The sequence below is a fragment of the Mucor mucedo genome, assembly GCF_025094135.1.
Source record: "Mucor mucedo strain NRRL 3635 chromosome Unknown EV154scaffold_320, whole genome shotgun sequence".
Classification (NCBI taxonomy): Eukaryota; Fungi; Mucoromycota; class Mucoromycetes; order Mucorales; family Mucoraceae; genus Mucor; species Mucor mucedo.
This window is the reverse complement of record NW_026252604.1, coordinates 1-21,196: the sequence shown is the minus strand read 5'-3', so window position 1 is coordinate 21,196 and position 21,196 is coordinate 1. Positions and strand designations below refer to the sequence as shown.

Here is a 21,196-nt window from a genome sequence, read left to right as displayed (position 1 = left end):
TAACACGTTTATTATTAGTCACATAACTAAATCTAAATTAATTTAAAAATGGTTATGATGAATCAAATACCATTAACTATTCGCATATACATACATTAACCTGGAAGAAAAAGAAAAGAGGAAAAAGAATAAGAATAAAAAGGTATAAAAAACAAAGTTTGTTTAAATAAGAAAAAAAAAAATTCAGACTCAATTCCTTTTTTTTTGGCAACGCCGTTGATTATTTTCTACAGCAACTGATTCATCAGTCTTGTAAATGATAGATTCAAGGCACTCTCCTATTTTTTTTTTTTTTTTTTTTTTTTTTTTTTTGCAAATCTAAATTCATGTGTGCTCACTTAAAGTAATTTGGATGTCTCGGCCTGTTGAAAACTGGTACGTGTGTAAACGCTTGTTCTTTTTTGACTTTACATATTAAGAAAGTACTCCAGGCTCGAACTTCGTTTTTGGTGAAGTTATAAAGAATCATGACGTTTCCCCTTATTCAAAGGCCATCCCGCGCATGATGAGGCAGAGCAAAAAAAAATTGTCGTCTTTGATGCAAAGGACCTTGTGTCTACTATTGGGTTGGTGAATGGGGTCGACAGGTCTAACAACAAATATTCAATAAAAACTGGTAAGGCTTTCAAAGTCGATAAGAGTAGTATTACCAGCAGTGTTGGAAAATCATTAAAACCCACAGTCACATGTCCCCTTTTCTCATTTTACTTACGTAATCTGAAGTTGTCTTTTTCTTACCCTGGCTATCATCCCCATAAACATTTTTTTTCTTTAAAAAATTACGTTTATCTATTAACATGGTATTGCTACATCTATTTATTTATGTATAGGTTGTTTTTATAGAGATTTGAAAATTTGGCTTTGCGATCAGCGATCAAAAAATCAAAAATATCGGAGATATCGATATTTTCGATTTTTTGAGCGATATCGCCAATATCGATCAAAAAAAACATTTTGATTGCTGATTTATTTTAGGGTGTATAGTTAGATATGTAATACGGAGAAAAAAAACAAGACAACACAAACAAACAAATGAGACCATCGGAATGGATTGGTTACACAACATTGCAGAAATACAGGGTTTGACATTTTTGGCATTATACAGTACAACCTCTGATATCGAGGTGATGATTTATTAAACTAAAGATATGTAAAGTGTTTGTAATAATTATAGATATCAATTCAATCCATATAACAGGAATTGATGAAATTTTCTTACATTATTTCCAACTAATTCATATACATCGGAACAAACTTCTTGATTTTGCTAGAGAGCCATTTTGCCTTTGTGTGCGATTCATTCTCCATTGAGGCCCTCTCTTTATCAAAATAAATAAGCATACATTATTCGCTACCAAAATAAGGCCCAAAATTGTAAACATCCATCCCATGCCTACACCTGCAATACCCGGGCCAATGTAGGCAGTCGCCATAGCACCAAGGAGACAACGCATCAAATTATTTGACGCGGTAATGGAGGCACCTTTACCCGGAAACAAATCGACTAATAGTGTTTGTGACGATGTCATTATACCCGACGCGCTAATGGCAAAAAGAAATTGAAGAACCAAAGCTACGGGCAAAGGAGCATTAATAATAAACATCCAACCATAAATCAGTGTGGCCACCTCCATCAAGATTAAATTGATCCACAGAGATCTTAAGCGGGCTACAAATATTGGGAATTCCGAATCGGGTTTATCAGGAAAGTCTCTCTTAAATTCCTTGCTTACACTACGGTAATCATAATCCAACAATCTTCCCTTTAGAAAGGAGCCAGAAATGGTGCCTACACCCATAGACAAAAAGCAAATACCTATTTCGAGTTCGGAGAGATATGGATAATGTATACTATATTGCTTGGTGGTGGATGTCATAAAACAATAAAATACAGTAAATACAAGGCCGTTTAGCCAAAGAATCAGGAATACATCTGGCTCGGCAAAATATGAAAAAGGAGCCAAGAAATTCATTTTGGGCCGAGGATTACTTGCAGTTTTTTTCGCTGCAATTTGATCTTCGTCTAATAGACCACGACGCCGTGCTAGCCATTGCGTTGGTGTAGGGTTTGCGTAGCCCGATCCATTGCCCACTAATGAACGTAAGGTTTCAGGCACAAAAAGTCCAACGCAAATAAAAATTGTGCAACCAAGGATGAGTAAAATCCAAAAGATCCACCGCCAACCCAGTTTTTCAGAAATTATTCCGCCAATAACAGGTCCCAATACTGGACCAAGTGATTGACCAAGAGAGTAAAAACCATAAAATGATCCACGTCTAACATTATGTCAGTTTTAATAAAGTTTGACAGGAAAAAAAATCATATCACATACTTTTTAGATTGGACAATATCGCTGAGTATACCAGCACTGATAGCAATGACCGAACTTGATCCAAACGCTTGTATCATACGAAACACCATCAAGGCGGCATAATTTGGTGATAATGCTAATCCTATGCACGCACCGCAATAAATTACCATTGTCAATAAAAGAACAGGCCTTCTTCCCCAGTTGTCTGCCAAAGTCCCCCAAAAAGTAGGTGATGTAGCTTGTAGAACCATATACACTGTAATTGTTAAATTTACTTGTTCCGTTGTTATCCCGAGATCCTGTTTTATGCAAAGGGAGTTTTTTTTTTTTTTAATGAATCTTGAAACTGTTTATGTCCTAGATAAGCTTACTGCCTCGATTTGATTGACAGAAGGAAAATAAATACTCCCTGTCAAAGGTGATAGCATACCAGTCATAGAAGTAATGATTAATAACTGGATCAGCTTGGATTTTGAAAATACCGTATATGGCTCTTCTTTTTCATTGATAGATATGGCTTGCTCTTCGTCGACTGTAATTGAGTCTTCATCTTTCGCTTGTATGTCACTTTTTGTTGATCCGGCTGTTATACTATCATTAGTTGAATTATTGCCTTTGATTGATTTTTCCAAAGACGGCATTTGTTGTTTCTAGGTTTTAAAAATATATCAAGAAGAGGGATAAAACGTTAATTTAATTGTAAGCTTTATATCTTTGATTTAAAGAGCGCAGAATGGCCTTCCCGATCAGGGGTATAGTTTTCCCGCTCCCTAATCATTTCACAAATCAGGTGTGCTTGGGCCAGGAAGAATAGATTAAGATGGTCGGATTATACCATACGACCTGCAGGAAACTTAAATGATAACTACGATTGTGATGACTGTTTATGATTTCTTACAAATTAACAATTTTCATCTGTTTATGAGGTAAAACCAATGAATTCTAGCTTTGGAACCAAACCCAATATATATTTTTTGGAGAAAAACTTGGCCTATTGACGTAGCATGGTTCGTTTCCAAAAAAGAAAAAAAGAAACTTTTGAATTGGGAAATTTTATTAAGGAAAAATTACGACCAAGTAATCCGCTATAATTGCTGTAAGAAGAAGTGGGTGTTAACTATAAAAAAACAAACACAATGGTGGGGATTTTTAGCCTTTTGTTTAGAAAGTACTTACACCTGTCTAAATAATAATGCGAGACATCTTGCATTGGCTTATCTGGACCTTCGAATGGTCGAGGAGTATATACAGGATTCGATGCAAGAATAGTACCTTTTGAAAGAAACCATTGATTACACCATGTGCACAAATTTATTGCAAAGCAGGCCTTCGTAAATAATACAACGCTTAGTCAAGTTATTTGTGTATCAAGTTTGGGCTTTAATTTCTTCTAAAGTTCCTTTGACTCATATCCTTCTCTCGAAATAGTTAGTTTTTTGCATGTCACATAACCATGTCCGGGGAGCAGAAGCTCTCTCTTTAAATTCGATCGGCTGTGAAGATGACACAGCTAAAGAAAAAAAACCCCTCTTGTTTTTATCAGTAAAAGAAGATGAGCCTTTCTCATCAGATGTTGCTTTCTCATGTTTCCCCCCTCTGCTCTCCTAATGTCCTTGGTCCTTTTTTTGTTTTTCATGCAGCAATACAACATATAGATCCTTTAGTTGGAAAGTGATATTCGTTGCATTTTTATCATCGATCATATTTTTTTCCTTTCTCCTTCTGTATTGCATACCAAGATTGTTGTCTTTAGATATTGAAGAAACTTAGGCAACTCCGGGGTTTAATCAGTTGGAACCTGATAGTTGACTGTCTTATGGTATTCATCGAAAAAACTTTTGGAAAATGATTCATAATACAACATAAGATGTTCCATATCACTTAGTTCCTATTTATCGTTTTTATTGCAATTTAATTTTTCTTCTTTTTCATGCTGTCTTTATAAGGAAAGAAAGAGCATGCGAAGATTAATTGACAGAGTTTCTATATTTAATGGCATAGGTATCACAAATAATAGATTTTCTGTCAGCGGCAAAATTAGAGTACAATCACCACAACGTCTAAATTGTATGTCTATTTACGTGATGTCTCCTCTTATATCTGTTTTCTATATTTAATTTCTATCTACATCTACTTATTTTTGAGCTGCAAAATACAAATGATTTACATAAAAATGACTTTGTCAAACAATTGGTATATATTATTAAATAAGTGATCGTCTGCCTAACTTTATACCTGACATTTGAAGCACAAAGATATAGAATGACTCGCCTTCCAAACAACTGGCTGTTCTTCACCTACCACGGGTTAAATTCAACAAACGCTTTGGTTGCAAAGGCCATAACTTTTTTTAGTTGCTCTAGTCAAATTTCAATTCAAGCACATATCACACATGCATTTAGGGATAATATTAGTTAAAGCTTACAATAAAAAAAACTTTTATTTAGTAAACTTATTAATTTTGTTTGTCCAGGATTCGCTTAAATTTATAAGGAACTCTGCATTCATACCACTGTAAAAGACCCCATTGTTTAAAATGTGAGATAGTGAAGATAAATATTTTGGACATAGCCATTTTGATTGCTACAAGGAGGAATTAAGTTACATCTTTAACAGCCTTTTTTTTTAAAGCATCGCCACCACACCAAGCTGTTATGTCGGAGTTCGATGTATATCCCAAGCTTTCAGGAATAAAAAAAAAAGGTACTTTTTACTTTTTATTTTGAAAATGGAAGCAAACGAAGCAAATGAAGCAAAGAGAAAGAGACTCTCGCTCGCTTGCAACGTTTGTAGACGAAAAAAAGTAAATTCACTTTTGTAAAATTTAAATTTGCGAAAGTAAAATGATTAATAATCACTTTCTTTGATGCTGATTAATAATAGATCAAGTGCGATGGAATTAAACCTGTGTGTGGAAAATGTCTTAAGCAAGACCAAGAATGCAGCTATTCTTCTTCAAACAAGAAGAGAGGACCGAGACAGGGTCACATTGAAATATTGGAACAGCGATTAAAGAAAATGGAAGAGCTAATGACCACAAACGCGGGCAGCGGTAACTTACAGCTCGATCGCTTACCAACAGAACCTTTGCGAGAATACCAAGCCGCTCCACAAGGACCCGAACCTCATATAGAAGCACCGCTTCCTGATATTGCACCAAGCACGGATGTGATACAACACTTAGTTGATACATACTTCCAGCACTGCGCTATGATCGCGCCGATAATTGACGTGGAAGGGTTTAAATCCTCCGTTCGAAACAATACATGCAATATGTTTTTACTTTATTCTATAATGGCTGTTGCCGCGAGGTACGTAAAAATAGTTGCTGCGATGGAAATGAGTGGTATTAAATATCAATAATGAGTAGATACTCGAAAAGAGCGGATATTGTTGAAAGTCCACTGTGGATGTCTGGAGAGAAATATGGAATGAAAGCTAGGGCTTTAATTAGTCAAGTCATTGATAATCCAAGTATAGAAAACGTTCAAGGTTTGATTATATTAGACATGAACGAGTATGGGTGTGGACGAGGGCCTAGGATCTGGACGTATACAGGCCTTGCGATAAGGATGGCAATTGAGATTGGATTACACAAAGAGAAGGTGTTCGAAGAAGGAGCCAATCCTTTTCTTCCTCTGGAAAAATGGTACTGGTATGAAACTAGAAGAAAGGTATTTTGGGAAACTTTGATGCACGATAAGTTCACAAGTGCTGCTACAGGCAAACCATCTGTCTTGGACCCAAAAGATTGTGAAATTATGCTACCAGTGGATCTTGATGTATTAGACAACACAAACGGGAACGACTTCTATCAAGCATCTTTGGATAAAAAAAAGTTAATTCATTACCATATAGTGAGGGACGAAATGACAAATTTGATTACGGGTATTCAGATGAACCCTTTAGATACAAATCTTGCAGAGCATCGCGTATACTTAAATCGTGTTGGTTGGACTTCACATATTTTACATGCAACTGTATTACTCGGCAAAGTGTCACACTTTATTAACAGTGGAAACGATGACGCTAAACCCTTCGCTATGTATGAAAACAATTTGGAATTTGAGGAATTAGACAACGCATTGGATGCCTGGGTGAAAGACCTACCGTTACAGATAAAAAATACGCCAGCCAATTTAGAAAGGTACAGAAATTCAAGTAACATGAGGTCGACACAATATGTATTGGGACACATCCTGCATAATTCTTTGGTGGTACTATTACACCGGCCATCGTTAGTGGTCGCAGATTTACCCGGGTTTAATCAGGTTACACAAGAAACACATGCCAAGGTGCATAAAAGTCTAGAAAAATGTCTTTCTGCAGCAAATGATGTGACAGTCATGATTAAAGATTTATGCTGTCAAATTGAAATGATGCCCCCTTTTATATCTTACTCGGTATATACAACAGCTACTGTTGTTGTAAATAATATCTTTACACACAATGCTCAAGAAAATAAGCTAGCCGAGGCAGCTTTAAAAGAATATTTCCGCTTTTTGTCGGTGAGTAAACGAACAGCCATAATAGCATTCGCTGTCATGCTCACATTCTATAAAACTAGGAAATGAAAATATACTGGGCTATGTCCGATAAGCTGTATTTAATGATTTGTGATTTATATGCGATACATCAAAAGGTCGTGAACACTTGTCAAAATAGCCAAATGGCAACAACTGGATCTACCAATTCATCCGGCTCATGGAACAATAATAATAATAACGACAATGCATTTTTAAGTACTTATCCGAGTAAGGCATGTGTTCCTATAACAGAAAGAACGGTGATAGACGCACCGCCAACAAATGATGCTATGAAAAATCAACAAGGTTGGAACACACACGACCTAATGTTTCAGACTAATGATGAACAGGGAAGAGGCCGTTCAATCTTTACTTCCCCTTCTAATACATCAGTTTCTGCTCCTTCTTTTGATGTATGGCTTCGACAACAACAACAAAATCGGTCTTCTTCTTAAGAAGGTGATGTTTTACATGATAAAATGAAAAAATTACTGTCAGATTGTTACCATTTACGTCCTTTTTATAAAAAATTGTAGTTATTATGAGTGTTTTCTGACGTGTATTATATCTGGAAAAAATTAAAATTATAACAGATTTTAACAAATGCAACCTAAATGAGCATGTATTGTGCTAAATGCAATGTTAAGAGATACTAGTTTGATTAATTTCTTTAATTTTTTTTTTTTTTTTTTTTTTTTTTTATGTCATCAAGTTTATTTATCGGGAATACGTATAGTTTTTTTTCTCCAACATAAAACATTTGTTATTATAGTCTGTGCTCTTGCTGATATAATCGCGAAGTTGGCCATTTTGAATTTCTGCAACTACAACATTTTTAGTATGACGGAAAACAAGTGTAATCTCTTTGCTACAAATGATCTTAGCAGTAAATATTCTATCCATAATCTGATTATCAAAACTTCTCTCTTGATCATTTGAACTAGTTTCTTTCAAAGTCTGGTAACTGTCTTCAAAAAGATAATGCGTTTTATCTCCGTCAGTATACTCGATATGAACCCCAACGTAAAATCTACCAAGATCCAGATAAAATCGTTTCAAGTTCTTGAAAGCAGTAGTATCGATTGGATGATTAACATTATTTAACCATCTATAAGATGCCTCGCTAACGGAATAAATTTCGATATGCGGTAAACAAAAAGCAATTTGATCCATAATCAATTTGGATGGAATGACACTACCAGTAGCTAAAACTGTCAGCATTTCTTTTTCATTTGTAAAGTCTCCAATAACGTATGGTTGGGCTGGGTTTCTACGGACTTGAATTCGAATTCTATGCGAATTAGCTGAATTTATATAATCATATCTCCAAAGTCCTGGACAGTTCACCATTGCATATTTTAGAAAGGCAGGTGCTAATTCTGAATCCGGTTCGTTTAATTCAATTGTTAGACCATTGAAATTTTTTGGCCCAATAGTGGAATAACTAGTATCTGGTAAGGCTATTTCAATCACGCGTTGTCCATCCTCTGTTTGGCGGTAGTAATCGCATTTTTGTAAACCATATTCAAACAAAGACTTATTACGCAAGGCACTCTTTTTACCGTATACAGCCGTGCAAGTCAAATTGTCTTGTTTAAATGCGCTGAAAACCTTGAAATAATTTGTCATATTGGACTGAATGGGTTGTGTTCTACTACCAAAAGTTAAGGCCGACTGTTTCATGGTGCCCATTCGTTTTACAAGTTTCAAGACATTTTCTATGCCTACTATTCCTATCCATTCATTTAAATCAGTATCAAGGTCCACAATCAAATGTTGCAATTGAGTGGATAGGCAATCATTTATGTAGATAATCTCTCCCTTTGGTACTGAAGGCATCGCCAAGACTAGTTTTTTTATGACTGTATTCTTAGATTTGTTCTGATTGAGGTAATATGAAGGAGCAGTGCTTGCACTAGGTCTGAAAATATGTACTCTTCTGTCGATATCAAGTGTGACTAAATTTGGGGAAGCCTTCAAAAGGTCAGCTATAGTCAAAGATTCATCAAGAGGATTACGCAAACATAAAGTCTTCAATGATATGAAATGGCTTAAAAGAGTAAGAGTCTTGTCATAGTGATATCCAGAATACAGGTCTTCAAGATCAAGCTCGATTAAAGTTGCACGGTACTTGTAACAAACGGGAAAATAAAATTCAGACCTGTATGCGCTGGAGTAGCTACATGATTGGGTAGAAACTATAGCTTGAATATGATTTAAACACTGTGTTGAGTTTGATTTAAGAATAAATTCCAAGTACTTTTCACGGTGGAAAGTTTCCAAGTTTAATGTTTGAAGATTTGGCATATACTCCAAAAGTGTTATCAGCTGCTCCTGAGTAAACGCGTATATGGGATCGATAGTGGATTTCTCGAGCCTTGCATAAAAATTGGCCCGATTCGTGTTTTTCAAAGTTAATTTTTTTACATTTGCGCAGTGTTTAAAGTAGATTGGATTATTAGGGGCTCCTTCTAAAATCTGTTTAACTTTATAGACGTGACAAGTGTCTAAACACAATTCTTTAAATAAACTCTCTGACGCTAGTCGATTCCAACTCTTGCAGACATAAGTACATTGAGTAAGGGTCCTTCCGTCTACATTCGACAATATTTCAAGTAAAATTTCTCGAGGTATTGTAGCCGCTGCCATTTGAAGTTGAAGTATAAGAATAAAAAAAGCTAAAGAAGCTGAAACAAAATAGGTTTTATTTTTTCAGCCAACAAAAAAGTATAAACAATCATAGGTGGCACTGACGACATTGTTTTGAAAAATGTGAGTACATAACAGCAGTCTTTGGCATAGAGCTGAAATTACCACCTTTTTTTTTTTAATTACAACGAACTACTGCTCACCTTGTTAGATATGTGCTGGAAGATCTATATCTAGAACAATCATTGGGACCGAAACGGCATGGTTTTAAAAGTATTAGACAGGCTGCAATAATATTTGGTACTAAAGGTCCGACAGACTAGACACAATAAAGTGCCACATACCTATAAGTGCTACATTTTGAATGTCGTATCCTAAATAACACTTCCATTATAATTGGCTTACCATTCATATTAACAGGATCTCAAACTTATACGCGTACAATAAGATGAATATATAGACGAAGTCTGACATTATACCGCTGGGGTGTTTTAACATGTGTATCATAATAGAGAGAATGACAAGTACTGTTTTTCAATAACAAATACAACAAGGGTACAACACTCATACTCTTCTTGGATTGCAATCAGTAATAATAATTAACTAACTACTTAATTATATAAGTATGCTCGACAAAAATCCGTCACATTTCGAAAGTAACAATGCAATTCTATTTCCGACATTTAAACCGTAGAGGGGGTGCTGACCCGCCCTCTTTTATTTTCAATAAAAAATGGAGATCACGTCGATATCCACGATTGCTTGCATTGTACCTTCAACACGATCAGAAACACTAGAATTTTCTTCGTTCAACTTCAACACCCAAGAACTTAAGTATGAACAACGTGACAACGAATACCAATTAAGTTTAGAAGGCAAGTTGCGCATACGGAAAAGAAAGAAAAACTTTTTTATTCATAAACATTTGGTCTAATTACTTTAGCAGATGAGGAACAAACGTAAAATTAAAGTAACATTACTGTGGAATTGCACAACAACTGACAAATTATCGAAATAGATTAAAATGGGGCGTTAACGACGTTATGACATCAATAAGGGCAATAGACGGTAATGACTCAACAGACGAAAGAAAGAAATTAGTCGACTATGCATTAGAAGGTACAGAATTTTCACAACACAAAAGTACTTAAAAATTAATATCTTGTGAAGGTTTCGATGTGGCTTTATTATCCATCAGTGTCAAGTAAGTGATATATCTTGCACCTTCATAAACAATACATTGATCATTTTTGTTATAGCAACGATATGTACAGACAACGCCAGCAAAATCTGAATGGAATTTTAGAAACGCTTGGTCACAAATTAAACACATTTGGTCATACCTACGAAATCGAATATGCTTTTATCGGTATGAAAGACGATGGATGTTACGATTTTCGAAAACAAATGAATCGTACAAGTATGTCAACATTTTTTTTTTTTAAAAAAAAAAGAGAGAGATAGCATGGAGAAACCTAATTACATTATTAGATGAATATATGCTAAATAAGGGGATGGATGGCCTTATGAAAAAAGTAGACGATTTAGCGGAAGTTGTGAAAATAGTTCAAAAGAACTCCTCAATACCAACAATTCTCACTATAAAATTACGAAATTTGAAAGAAAACACAGTTGGACGGCTTGTGTTTATCGATTTATTACATCCTCGATTTTCTCAACTAACGAAAACGCATGACAAATTATACGATTCATTCTCGAAACTTCGTAAGTATGTGGAGTGTTTAAAAACGAAATGTTTCTTATCCTGTATTAGGCAATGCCGTGGCTACCATCACATCTGACAAGTCGGCGAAAATAGATCTCTCTAACACTTTTCTTACCAAGGAGATGACAAAATATATATCCGGTCATAACAAATTGGTCATCTTTGCATACCTCAACGACATTATTTCGACCGAAATGCAAGCAAGAGAAACAAGATTTTTACTAGACTTTGTCACCAGTTTGAAAGATGTCCCAGTACGTATGTTGCCCAATCCGACTCAGAGCCAAATTAACGAAAAACTTTATAAAGTAAGTTGCCATCAACATGTGATACTTAACCTGTCACCCAACTGACATATATCAGATGCAAATGGCTAGATCAGTCCAGAATATTGAGGAGCTAACCCAATCATTGGCAAAAGCACGAAATGCCCATTCTGATTATAACGAACGCATCGCAATTGAGCGCAAGAAAGTAAGTTACCGAATTTATGGTAATTACAGACCCTGACCATTTATTAGCTTATAGTATTTGATGATAATAGAACAGAGGAATTGGGTCTATTACAGCGAAGGTTAGAGCAAACTGATATTTTACGTGATGTTGAAATACAAGATCTGCAAACTACAATAAGTAAGTTTTGGGCCGTATGTGTTTATGTGGAAGACTAATGTGTCTTAGTGGAACTATCGGATGAACTGGATCTTAAGAATAATATTACTAGAAAAAACGAACAAGCTCTGAAAAATCTACAGATTATGAAAGAAGAGCACGAGTCTTACATCAGACTTTTAATAGAAAAGCACGAACTAGACCAACAAAAGAACCATGCAGAGATATCTCAACTAGTCAAAAAAATAGAAGATACCAGTAATGATGCAAATTTTAATATGACTCATTTCGATAGTTTGCGCCAAGAAAATAAGATGATGCATATGCAATATGATCATCTGCAAAAGCAATACAACGAGTCTGAATTAAAGCTAGCTCAAGCTACTCATCGATTAGAAGTAGAAAAGATGAAACTCATGAGGCTTAAAGAGTCGCCGCCGGTGGATGAACTGGAAAAGTATAAATTGGAAAGTTTGACGGATGAAAATGCGAAATTAAAGGAAGTTGTAGCATCAGCCAATCAAAAGCTGGCGAAGTATAAGAAAACGATTGAGGATTACCAAAATAAACTGAATGAAAAAATGGAGGAAATGGAGAAAATATATGCTGAAAAGCTGGAAAGCAATACCAAGTTGGCCAAAGAAGATTACAAAAACAAGCTTGATGTTAGATTGACAGATATGGAAACCAGTCTCAATTTAAAATTAACTGAAATGCAAGAAATATATGATAGAAGGCTGAAAACCGAATGTGATAATAAAGTAAATGCCAAATTGAAAGAATTAGAGGCAAAAATGGCTGAGATGGATAAAGATTACCAAGGTGCCGATGAAATTATACCCACTAGAGCGAAAAAACCAAAGTTTATACCAAAGATAAATTCCCGTCGCAGACCTACGCCCTCTGCTTTTAAAGATACTTTGGATCTTGATATGGATGAAATGAGGTCACCGTCGCCAGAGAAAACTTTACCAAAGGAAACTTTGCCAAAGGAAACTTTGCCAGGAGAGACTTTACCAGAAATTTTGCCAATGGACACTTCACCTGAGGAAACCTTGCCAGAGGAAATTTCACCAGAAAAGGATTTGCCAATGGAAACTTCACCAGTGGAAACCTTGTCAGAGGAAACATCACCAGAGAAAACCTTACCCGAGAACACCTTGCCAGGGGAAACTCTACCGGAGGAATCTTCACCAAAGGAATCTTTACCAGAGGAATCTTTACCAGAAGAATCTTTACCAGAGGAATCTTTACCAGAGGAAACTTTACCAGAGGAAACTTTACCAGAGGAATCTTTACCAGAGAAAATTTTACCAAAAGAATCTTTACTGGAGGAAACTTTACTAGAGGAAACTCTAGCAGAAGAAAATTTACCAAAGGAAACTCTTCCAGAAGAAACTCTACCAGAGGAAACGCTACCAGAGGAAACGCTACCAGAGAAAAAATTACTGAGCACAGATTCACAAATTGCTAGGGTCACAAGAAGTTCTAATCCAACTAAAGCAAAATTAAAGAAACCTTCCAGGAAAATAAAGCCCGAAGTATTTATTGAGGTAGATGTCGAAGAAAACGATAAAGACATAAATAGGTCCCCTGTACTTGGTGCAACTATAATAAGAAAATCACCAGATCGAACTATCAATAACAGTCAATCCGGCACGGCAAAGAAACGTCGAAAGTTAAGGAACTCGAATTATCTTTACTTTAATGAACAACTAGATAGTACAGATAATATGAGTCCTTTGTCGAAGTTCTTAAAATCTACGGAAGACCGATAATTGTATAATAAAACAAGATTAACAAAGAGTGCTCTGGTACGAAGAGACTGTATATATATTCACAAGAATTTTTAATAGATTTGGGATTAAACGCAAGCATAGCAGGCATGTAGTAGTCTATAGAATAATAAAGCTATGGTCTAGCAGGACTTTGTTGAAGAATTACATATATGTTTCATTTAAAGGAAAACTTTGCTAGATACAAAACAGTCTTTTGTTTGCGACACACCTTTTAAACTAAAAATGTATCGTGTTCAATTGCATGAGCGTCTTCTAGAGAAATATTGCATCAGGATCAACAGACATATTTAGTACTGGCTGATCTGGCATGGGCCCAAGCAGATTGTTCTATTAAGGTTTAGCAATCGATAGTAGTGTCTCTTGTAAATCTTTACTCGATAAATCGCTATGCATTTCAAAGGTTGTTAACAAGGGCGGTAGTGAATTGAGTCAATATTGCTTTTTGAGTTTGTCTCTCAATGCTATACTTTTATTTAAACTTGCTTAGACACTTTCTTTATCCTTTAAACCAGAAGATAAAATCATCGAGACGATCTTACTTACTGATGAAAGAAAGTAATAAATATAGTGGAAAGGTTAGTTGATAAATATCCAATTCTCGGATCCCGCTTCCATTGAAGCCTTATGCTCAATCTACCTCCCCGTTTTCTTTCGCTCTTCGACTATCAACACCCCACAGTCGATCGTTTGGGTTGATTGAAACTGGATCTCTTACAACAATTTTCAAAAACATCCTATTAATTGATTAAATTACCACAAAGTTTTCAGGGGAAGTAGGCGGATCTTTCGTAATGAAAGTATCTGGTTTCAAATTTTTGATCTAGTCAATTCCCCTCTCGTAGCGCCCTCACCAATCATTGCCTTTCATAAGAGACTCCAACTAAAGATCATCTAAAGTCCAATAAGATTGATGTGGGTTTTAGCGGTAATACTTCTAAATATAGATTACCACAAAAAAAACAAGACCTGACATCATGATCCATTTACTTATCAGAAAAAGTTAAAATATTCACCCTAAAATAAATCAGCGATCAAAAATTGAAAAATATCGCAAACAAATTAGAGCGGAAATAACGATCTTTTTTTTAAAAATATCGCGATTGGCGATATCGATAAATTTTTCCAAAATATCGCGATTGGCAATATCGATCAAATTTTCCAAAATATCGCGATTGGCGATATCGATCAAACTTTCTAAAATATCGTTATTGGCAATATCGATCAAACTTTCCAAAATATCGCGATTGACGATATCGATCCATAAATCAAAAAAACAAAAAAATATCGTTGGATGGGGTAAAAAAAATGGGGTAATCGATAATCGATATAATATTACTTTTACACCCCTGCTAAATCAGGATACAGGCTTAAAATTGATACGTTTGTATATATTGGAAAAAAAAAAATTTTATTTATAAAAAAAAACTAAATAACGTCGAATCTGATCATGATAGACCTCTTCAAATATAGAAAATGACCAGTAAAATATGACCAGAGACAGACATAATGAGAGGAACTACGATAATGACCATACGAAGACCTCGGAAGAGCAGCAGTATTCACTTACCTGCATAAAGATGGTTTACGTTAATAAGAGAATAAATTATCAAGTTTAGCAATGTGTACCTTTACAAAACCGTGGGATGTACGAGCCTCAAATAAACAGCGATAGTAGCTAGCTTTAGGAATTTGGGTTAACTAATAATGAACACATAAACCAAAGTCGAGATATTTACCTTTTCACAAGCGGTGAAAGTAGAGATGGCTTCAGCTATACAAATGTGTTAATACATATAAAAAGAGTAAGTAAATTTACTTTTAAAGCAAAGAGTCTTGGTTTAATCCGTTTGGAGAGTGTCAGCACGTTTAATGTTTAGTCACATAACTATATCTTCATTTGTAAACAAATGGTTATGATAAATCATATATTCACAAACTATACACATATACAAACCTTAAGTTTAGTTTTTATTTGAAAGAAATAGAAAGAAAAAGAAAAAAATAATAAAAAAATCAGAGTTTAAATAAGAAAAAAAAAAATTCAGGCTCAATTCTATTTTTGGAAAGCCCTTGAGGGTCGACTATTGGTCCCAGATGCTATTTCATCAGCCTTTCTTTTACCTTTTGGACGGGTAGTACTTGGGGTGGAGAGGGCAGGTGCAGAGGTGGGAGGAGGAGAGTCAGAGGTGGGAGGAGGAGAGTCAGAGGTGGGAGGAGAGTCAGAGGTGGGAGGAGGCGAGTCAGAGAGAGGAGGCATCTCAGAGGGAGGAAGAGAGGTCAAAACAGGATTTTGTACCGAAGCGGAAGAAGACGATGGTACAAGAGGTCTGTTATCAGGGATCGAAAATAAATTTTCAAACAGGCCCATATCCAAGTCTTCGTACCTCTCTTCAGTACCCGAATTGACACCAAGGTTTTCCAGGCCAGTCAAAAATGAACCCGAGGTATCATGAGCAATGTCATCTGGCTAGAGTTGAGGTTTATGTTAATGTTAAAAATTCTTAATTTGATATCTAAACTTTACTTACTCTTGCTGAGTTCCTCAACATTATCTGGATCATATTTTTGGATATCCAGTTTTTATCTGCGAGGTGCATGGGTAGCATAGGATTCTCGGCGTCAATGACAGAGATAAGGTCTCCAGGATATGCCTCAACGGGTGTACCAACGTTCAAGCCAGAGCGCTTGTTCCAAAAGTATACAATTCTTTCGAACATATACAATACTTCATTCTGCTCGTTTGCAGGAATCCCCCTCCAAATGACACCATTCTTTCCAAATCGTTCTTGGTACAATGCTTTCAAGAAATGTTGGCAAATGGTGAAGACATTGTTGTAAGCTGCTGTCGCCCTTTCTTTAGCTTGATCCTCAGTATAGGTACCTACCAAAGATCTCCAGTACGCAGCAACCTTGTCTATAACGGTTTTCTTTGTATAAGTACATACGGTGATGGATCTTACACCGAGAGAATTGCAAGAGGTGTGAATACCATTGGGTATAACTTGCTCCTTGTAATAGGCGACAGCCTTGACCACGAATTCGTACATTTGTTGAGCAGCGGAATTTCTTGCTGAAAAGATAGGGCAATTATTAACTTAATTCGTCTTACAAAGTAAAATAAAATAAAAACGTACCAGTGATATATCCAGATCGAGAAGTAATTGCAGAAGTACCATTGGATTTGACCACTTTCTTAACCTTGCTGCAGCATTCACAGTGTTGACCAACTGGCAGGTAGATATATTCTTTCATTGTGGCAGGCATTGCATCAAGCTTTCTTTGCATATCGTAAATGACATTAACGAGTTTTTCAATGACTTCGTCTCGAGAATTTGAGTTTTGGGTACCGTTCATTGTGATAAATAGAGTGAAAAATCGATGTAAATGAGAAAATAGGTGTAAGTATTGGATCTTATATAGATGTTTTAAAGATACATTTTTTTTTCATTGTCATTTACCTTGATGTAAGTGGTTCAACTTATTTGCACCAATCACGGTACAGAATTAAAAAAAATTTCGCTTAATAACCTCGTTACACGAAAATCTAACAATAGATCAAGCTTGAAGTCCCAAACAACGATTTCTAGTGGTTTTGAAAGGTATCCATAGTCTACACAGAATTACCATATCCTCTCTATTAATAATTATAAGATAAATTCACGAGTAATTCCAATTGGTTCTAAGAACGGTCAGTGACTATTAATAAGCTGTAAATAAGATGTAGCAACATGTATAAAACTACGCGCAAAAATCGGTTCCCGACTTACCAAAAACAAAATTCTTAAAAACTTTTCAAAATGGTTTACCCCAAAATTCAAAAACCCAAGAACCTTAGAGCTTCTCGAAACGGCGCTAACCAACGTCTTTTAAGAGGCACATATGAACCCTTGGCCGTTACTGCTGCCTCCATTATACCTGGCCCAACTGACACTTCTGTTTTTGCTGTATCCTCTTCAGTATCTACTGGCTTCCCAACTGCTATAATAACCAACCGTACACCTTTTGACTATGACGAAGAAATGGATTTTTACGATGATGTTGATATGGCTGACCTCGATAACCAAATCGCTCTTCCCTTAATTGGACAAATGTCCATACAAGACGTAGATGCTGAAGATGAATCCTCTGATGATGGTTTTGTTGTAGACGGTGAAGTAGACGAGGATTTGTATGAATCCACGGACGAAGAGAACTTCGAAGGTAACTAAGGATGCTCGAGTTGTTGACATCATGACAACTTACCGGATGTATTATTTTCACTTTTAGAACCATTGTCACTTGATCATAATGTAACAATACAGGACAACATCAAGGATATCATTGTCCCCATTAACGTATTTAGCACCAGCGAGCTGAGTAGTATTATGTTCAACTATCTTACATTTAGTAGAAACATGACCATAGAAGCTGTGCGCGTTATGAAGAAATTTTTTGAGAACACTTTGAACCAAAACAACAGTATGTTAATGATTTGTATTTACAAAGTATCATTATTTACTAATTTAGTTTACCTTTTAGGCCTTGATAAAAAGAAAAAAGTACTCGCATTGAAGGAGTGTCGTTCGTTGATCAAGAAGAAACTTCCACTTTCTTTCAGTCAAAGCCATGAAATCTGTTCCCGAAAGGGGTGTTATCTCTTTGATCCTGTCGATGATGCCGATAAAACCGCTTGTCCTCACTGTAACGCTGTTAGACATAAAGAATCTGTGGTAAAAATGATTGATATTGGTGAACATTTAAGTCGTATGCTAGCTTGTGACGAGTTTCGTGATGAAGTCGAAAAATACCGAAACGTAATCGATTCCATGACAGACGATGATCCATATACCGATTTTTTTTCTGGAGCCGCGTATAAAGAAATGAAATCTAAAGGTCTCTTCACTGGTCAGCACGATTTAGCCATCGTTCTATGTGTTGATGGGTTCACTTCGAAGGTATCAAGAAAAAGTATGGTGATGGTACACGTTATAATTGCTAGCATTGATCCGTCTATCAGGTAAATTTTGGCTCTATATACAATACATCCAATCTTTTTACGTCGTAATAACACCATTTGCAGATACACCGATGAATATACTTTTCAAGTTGCAATTCTTTTTGGTGACACTAAGAAAGACTTTGACTCGTATCTGCGTCCAATTATTGAAAGCCTTGATCGTTTGAGTCGTGAACCTGTTGTTGTTCGCAAGAATGGTGTTCATGTCACGTCGGCTAGAATTTTCAATTTGGGTGTCATTGCAGATGGTATAGAGATCAACCAGCGGTTGTTGATGTTTAGTGGTCATACCAACTGGTGGGGATGTAGATTTTGTATTGGTAAGTCGTCAGTTACTAAGCTATGACCGTGGACACTAACAAAATGACCCTTCTAAATTTAGTTAAAGGCGGTCACCCAGTTGACGGAGGAAAAGGTGGTATGTACTTCTTTGGCAGAGACTCGGCTATCAGAACCAAAGCTTCTTTATTACTTGAGAAAGACGCAGTAAGTATTAACTTGTGTAGCCTTTTTTACATATTTTAATTGATTTACCTTTATTAGCCTTCTTGTCCCAACCACAACTATGGTATTAAAAGTGCTTCTCCCTTTGGTCAGTTGAGTACCTTCCTCTCCATCGACTTTTTCATGTGTGACGAGCTACATATGTTTTCGAATGTCAGCAAGCTTTGCTTCGACATGCTTTCACCAAAGCTCAACACTCGGTTCAAGTTTGATGGTAACGAAGACACGTACCCGTTTGCTCTCGAGACTGCTGATTTTACTCGCATCAAAACCGCCATGGATGACTCCCTTCGTGCAATTCCTGCGGATTTCAGTGGTTCGTTTGCTGGTGTCAATCTGGATAATGTTAGATCTATTTATCGTTCGGTGGACTGGATCGCCTGGTTGGTGCATGTGATTCCTACGATTGTTGCCCCACTCTTTCACGCCAGAGAAGCAACCACAGGATTTATTGCCCTGTCTCGTGGTATTCAATTGAGTTTGCAATGGTCGATATCCGAATCTGAAGTGAAGGAAATTGAAAGGTAAATATTCATTGTTGAGTTGTAATTTATGTAGTGATATTTACTTGAACATTATATTTGCTTATGATAGATGCTTTAAGACTTGGTTTGATTACCTCGATACCTGTCTTGATAGCAGCTCTATCTCCAGAACCGTATTCAGATCGAACATGCACCAACTGAACCATATACCATACATGATAAAACGAATGGGGTTAGTTATCGATTGTCATCATAGTTATTAGACTTCCCTTTTGTACTAATTTTTCATTTCTCTGGTAGACCGTTAAGGTGTTATTCTGCAAGATCATTGGAAAGGTCTATTGGCATATACAAGAAGCGAATCCGTTCATCTTTGAATCCTGGTGTCAACGCCGGTAATGTCATGGAAACTCGTGAAATGTTCTCTTTTTTGCAATCCGATGGTATAATCGATAGTTCCGCCTATGATTTGAAGAAGGATAAAGTCAACAACTTCTTGCCCCACCCGTCCAACGATCCATTGTTGCCTCAGCTGTGGTCACCCTTTCACTGGCGGGTAAATACTGTAAAGCTGGGCCAGGTTGTAAAGCAAGCAAAAGAAAAGCACAATCATACCATTGGCGGCTACCTGGCAAGAGACTGGCTTAAAGCACTCTCTCAATTTTTGATTCGTCTGACTGGTAATACTTCGGCTGTTATAACTTCGTTCCATCAGCACCAATTTGTCAACATTTCTCAAAAACTCTGGACAAACAATCAAATATACATATCTGATTTGTGCAAATCGAAGAACGCAGCAAGTTCGCGTGGTGGTGAGTTTGTTATGTTTACTGCAATTCATAAAAATCGGTAAGTTGATGTTTGCAAATCAAAATTATTGTGTACTGACTTATTGTAATTAGGATGTTCCGGCCTGTCGAAAACTGGTACGTTTGTAAAGTCTTGTTCTTTTTTGACTTTACATATCAAGAAGGTGCTCCGGGCTCGAACTTCGTTTTTGGTGAACTTATGAAGAATCATGACGTCTCACCATACTCAAAGGCTATCCCGCGCGTGAAACCTTACGATGAGGCTGAGCAAAAAAAATTTGTGGTCTTTGATGCCGAGGATCTTTTGTCTGCTGTCGGATTGGTGAATGCGGTTGACGGCTCCAATAACAAATATGTTATAAAGACTGGTGACGCTTTTAAAGTCGATATGAGTAGTACTGCCGGAAGTGTTGGAAACATTGTTTTCCGCTGAGAATAAAATACAAAATCATTAAAACCCACAGTCACATGTCCCGTTTTCTCATTTTACTTACGTAATCTGAAGTTGTCTTTTTCTTACCCTGGCTATCATCCCCATAAACATTTTTTTTCTTTAAAAAATTACGTTTATCTATTAACATGGTATTGCTACATCTATTTATTTATGTATAAGTTGTTTTTATAGAGATTTAAAAATTTGGCTTTGCGATCAGCGATCAAAAAATCAAAAATATCGGAGATATCGATATTTTCGATTTTTTGAGCGATATCGCCAATATCGATCAAAAAAAACATTTTGATCGCTGATTTATTTTAGGGTGTATGTTTGTTGTTTTCA

At 36.1% G+C, this 21,196-nt stretch overlaps 6 protein-coding genes across 6 annotated transcripts; 4 read left to right on the top strand and 2 right to left on the bottom strand.

Annotated features, from left to right (window-relative positions):
• Positions 1 to 771: 771 nt before the first annotated feature.
• EV154DRAFT_534238 (major facilitator superfamily domain-containing protein) lies at positions 772 to 2,996 on the bottom strand. The gene is made up of 3 exons (XM_051604018.1): positions 2,684 to 2,996; positions 2,334 to 2,611; positions 772 to 2,277 (listed from the first exon to the last, which is right to left on the bottom strand). Exons 1-3 carry the CDS (start codon positions 2,951 to 2,953, stop codon positions 1,236 to 1,238), a joined length of 1,590 nt encoding a protein of 529 aa, XP_051449999.1. The 5' UTR covers positions 2,954 to 2,996; the 3' UTR covers positions 772 to 1,235.
• A 2,074-nt stretch (positions 2,997 to 5,070) lies between these two features.
• On the top strand, positions 5,071 to 5,336 carry EV154DRAFT_388572 (uncharacterized protein; the record flags this gene model as incomplete). The annotated part of the gene is made up of 2 exons (XM_051595075.1): positions 5,071 to 5,115; positions 5,196 to 5,336. Coding segments are annotated over 2 exons (186 nt in total), but the record flags the coding sequence as incomplete, so codon positions are not given.
• Positions 5,337 to 5,821: 485 nt separating this feature from the next.
• Positions 5,822 to 7,293, top strand: EV154DRAFT_433144 (uncharacterized protein; the record flags this gene model as incomplete). The annotated part of the gene is made up of 2 exons (XM_051596720.1): positions 5,822 to 6,820; positions 6,880 to 7,293. The coding sequence occupies 2 exons, from the start codon at positions 5,822 to 5,824 to the stop codon at positions 7,291 to 7,293; spliced, it is 1,413 nt and encodes a 470-aa protein (XP_051449997.1).
• Positions 7,294 to 7,550: 257 nt separating this feature from the next.
• EV154DRAFT_534232 (uncharacterized protein) lies at positions 7,551 to 9,485 on the bottom strand. The gene is made up of 2 exons (XM_051604017.1): positions 7,783 to 9,485; positions 7,551 to 7,694 (listed from the first exon to the last, which is right to left on the bottom strand). Exons 1-2 carry the CDS (start codon positions 9,143 to 9,145, stop codon positions 7,663 to 7,665), a joined length of 1,395 nt encoding a protein of 464 aa, XP_051449996.1. The 5' UTR covers positions 9,146 to 9,485; the 3' UTR covers positions 7,551 to 7,662.
• Positions 9,486 to 10,211: 726 nt separating this feature from the next.
• Positions 10,212 to 11,847, top strand: EV154DRAFT_187533 (uncharacterized protein). Its single transcript, XM_051594276.1, has 7 exons — positions 10,212 to 10,362; positions 10,434 to 10,606; positions 10,658 to 10,691; positions 10,747 to 10,907; positions 10,979 to 11,212; positions 11,262 to 11,521; positions 11,577 to 11,847. Exons 2-7 carry the CDS (start codon positions 10,531 to 10,533, stop codon positions 11,721 to 11,723), a joined length of 912 nt encoding a protein of 303 aa, XP_051449995.1. The 5' UTR covers positions 10,212 to 10,362; positions 10,434 to 10,530; the 3' UTR covers positions 11,724 to 11,847.
• Positions 11,659 to 13,826, top strand: EV154DRAFT_187525 (uncharacterized protein). Its single transcript, XM_051594275.1, has 3 exons — positions 11,659 to 11,687; positions 11,742 to 11,846; positions 11,895 to 13,826. Coding segments are annotated over exons 2-3 (1,710 nt in total). The 5' UTR covers positions 11,659 to 11,687; positions 11,742 to 11,845; the 3' UTR covers positions 13,604 to 13,826.
• The last annotated feature ends 7,370 nt before the right edge of the window (positions 13,827 to 21,196 follow it).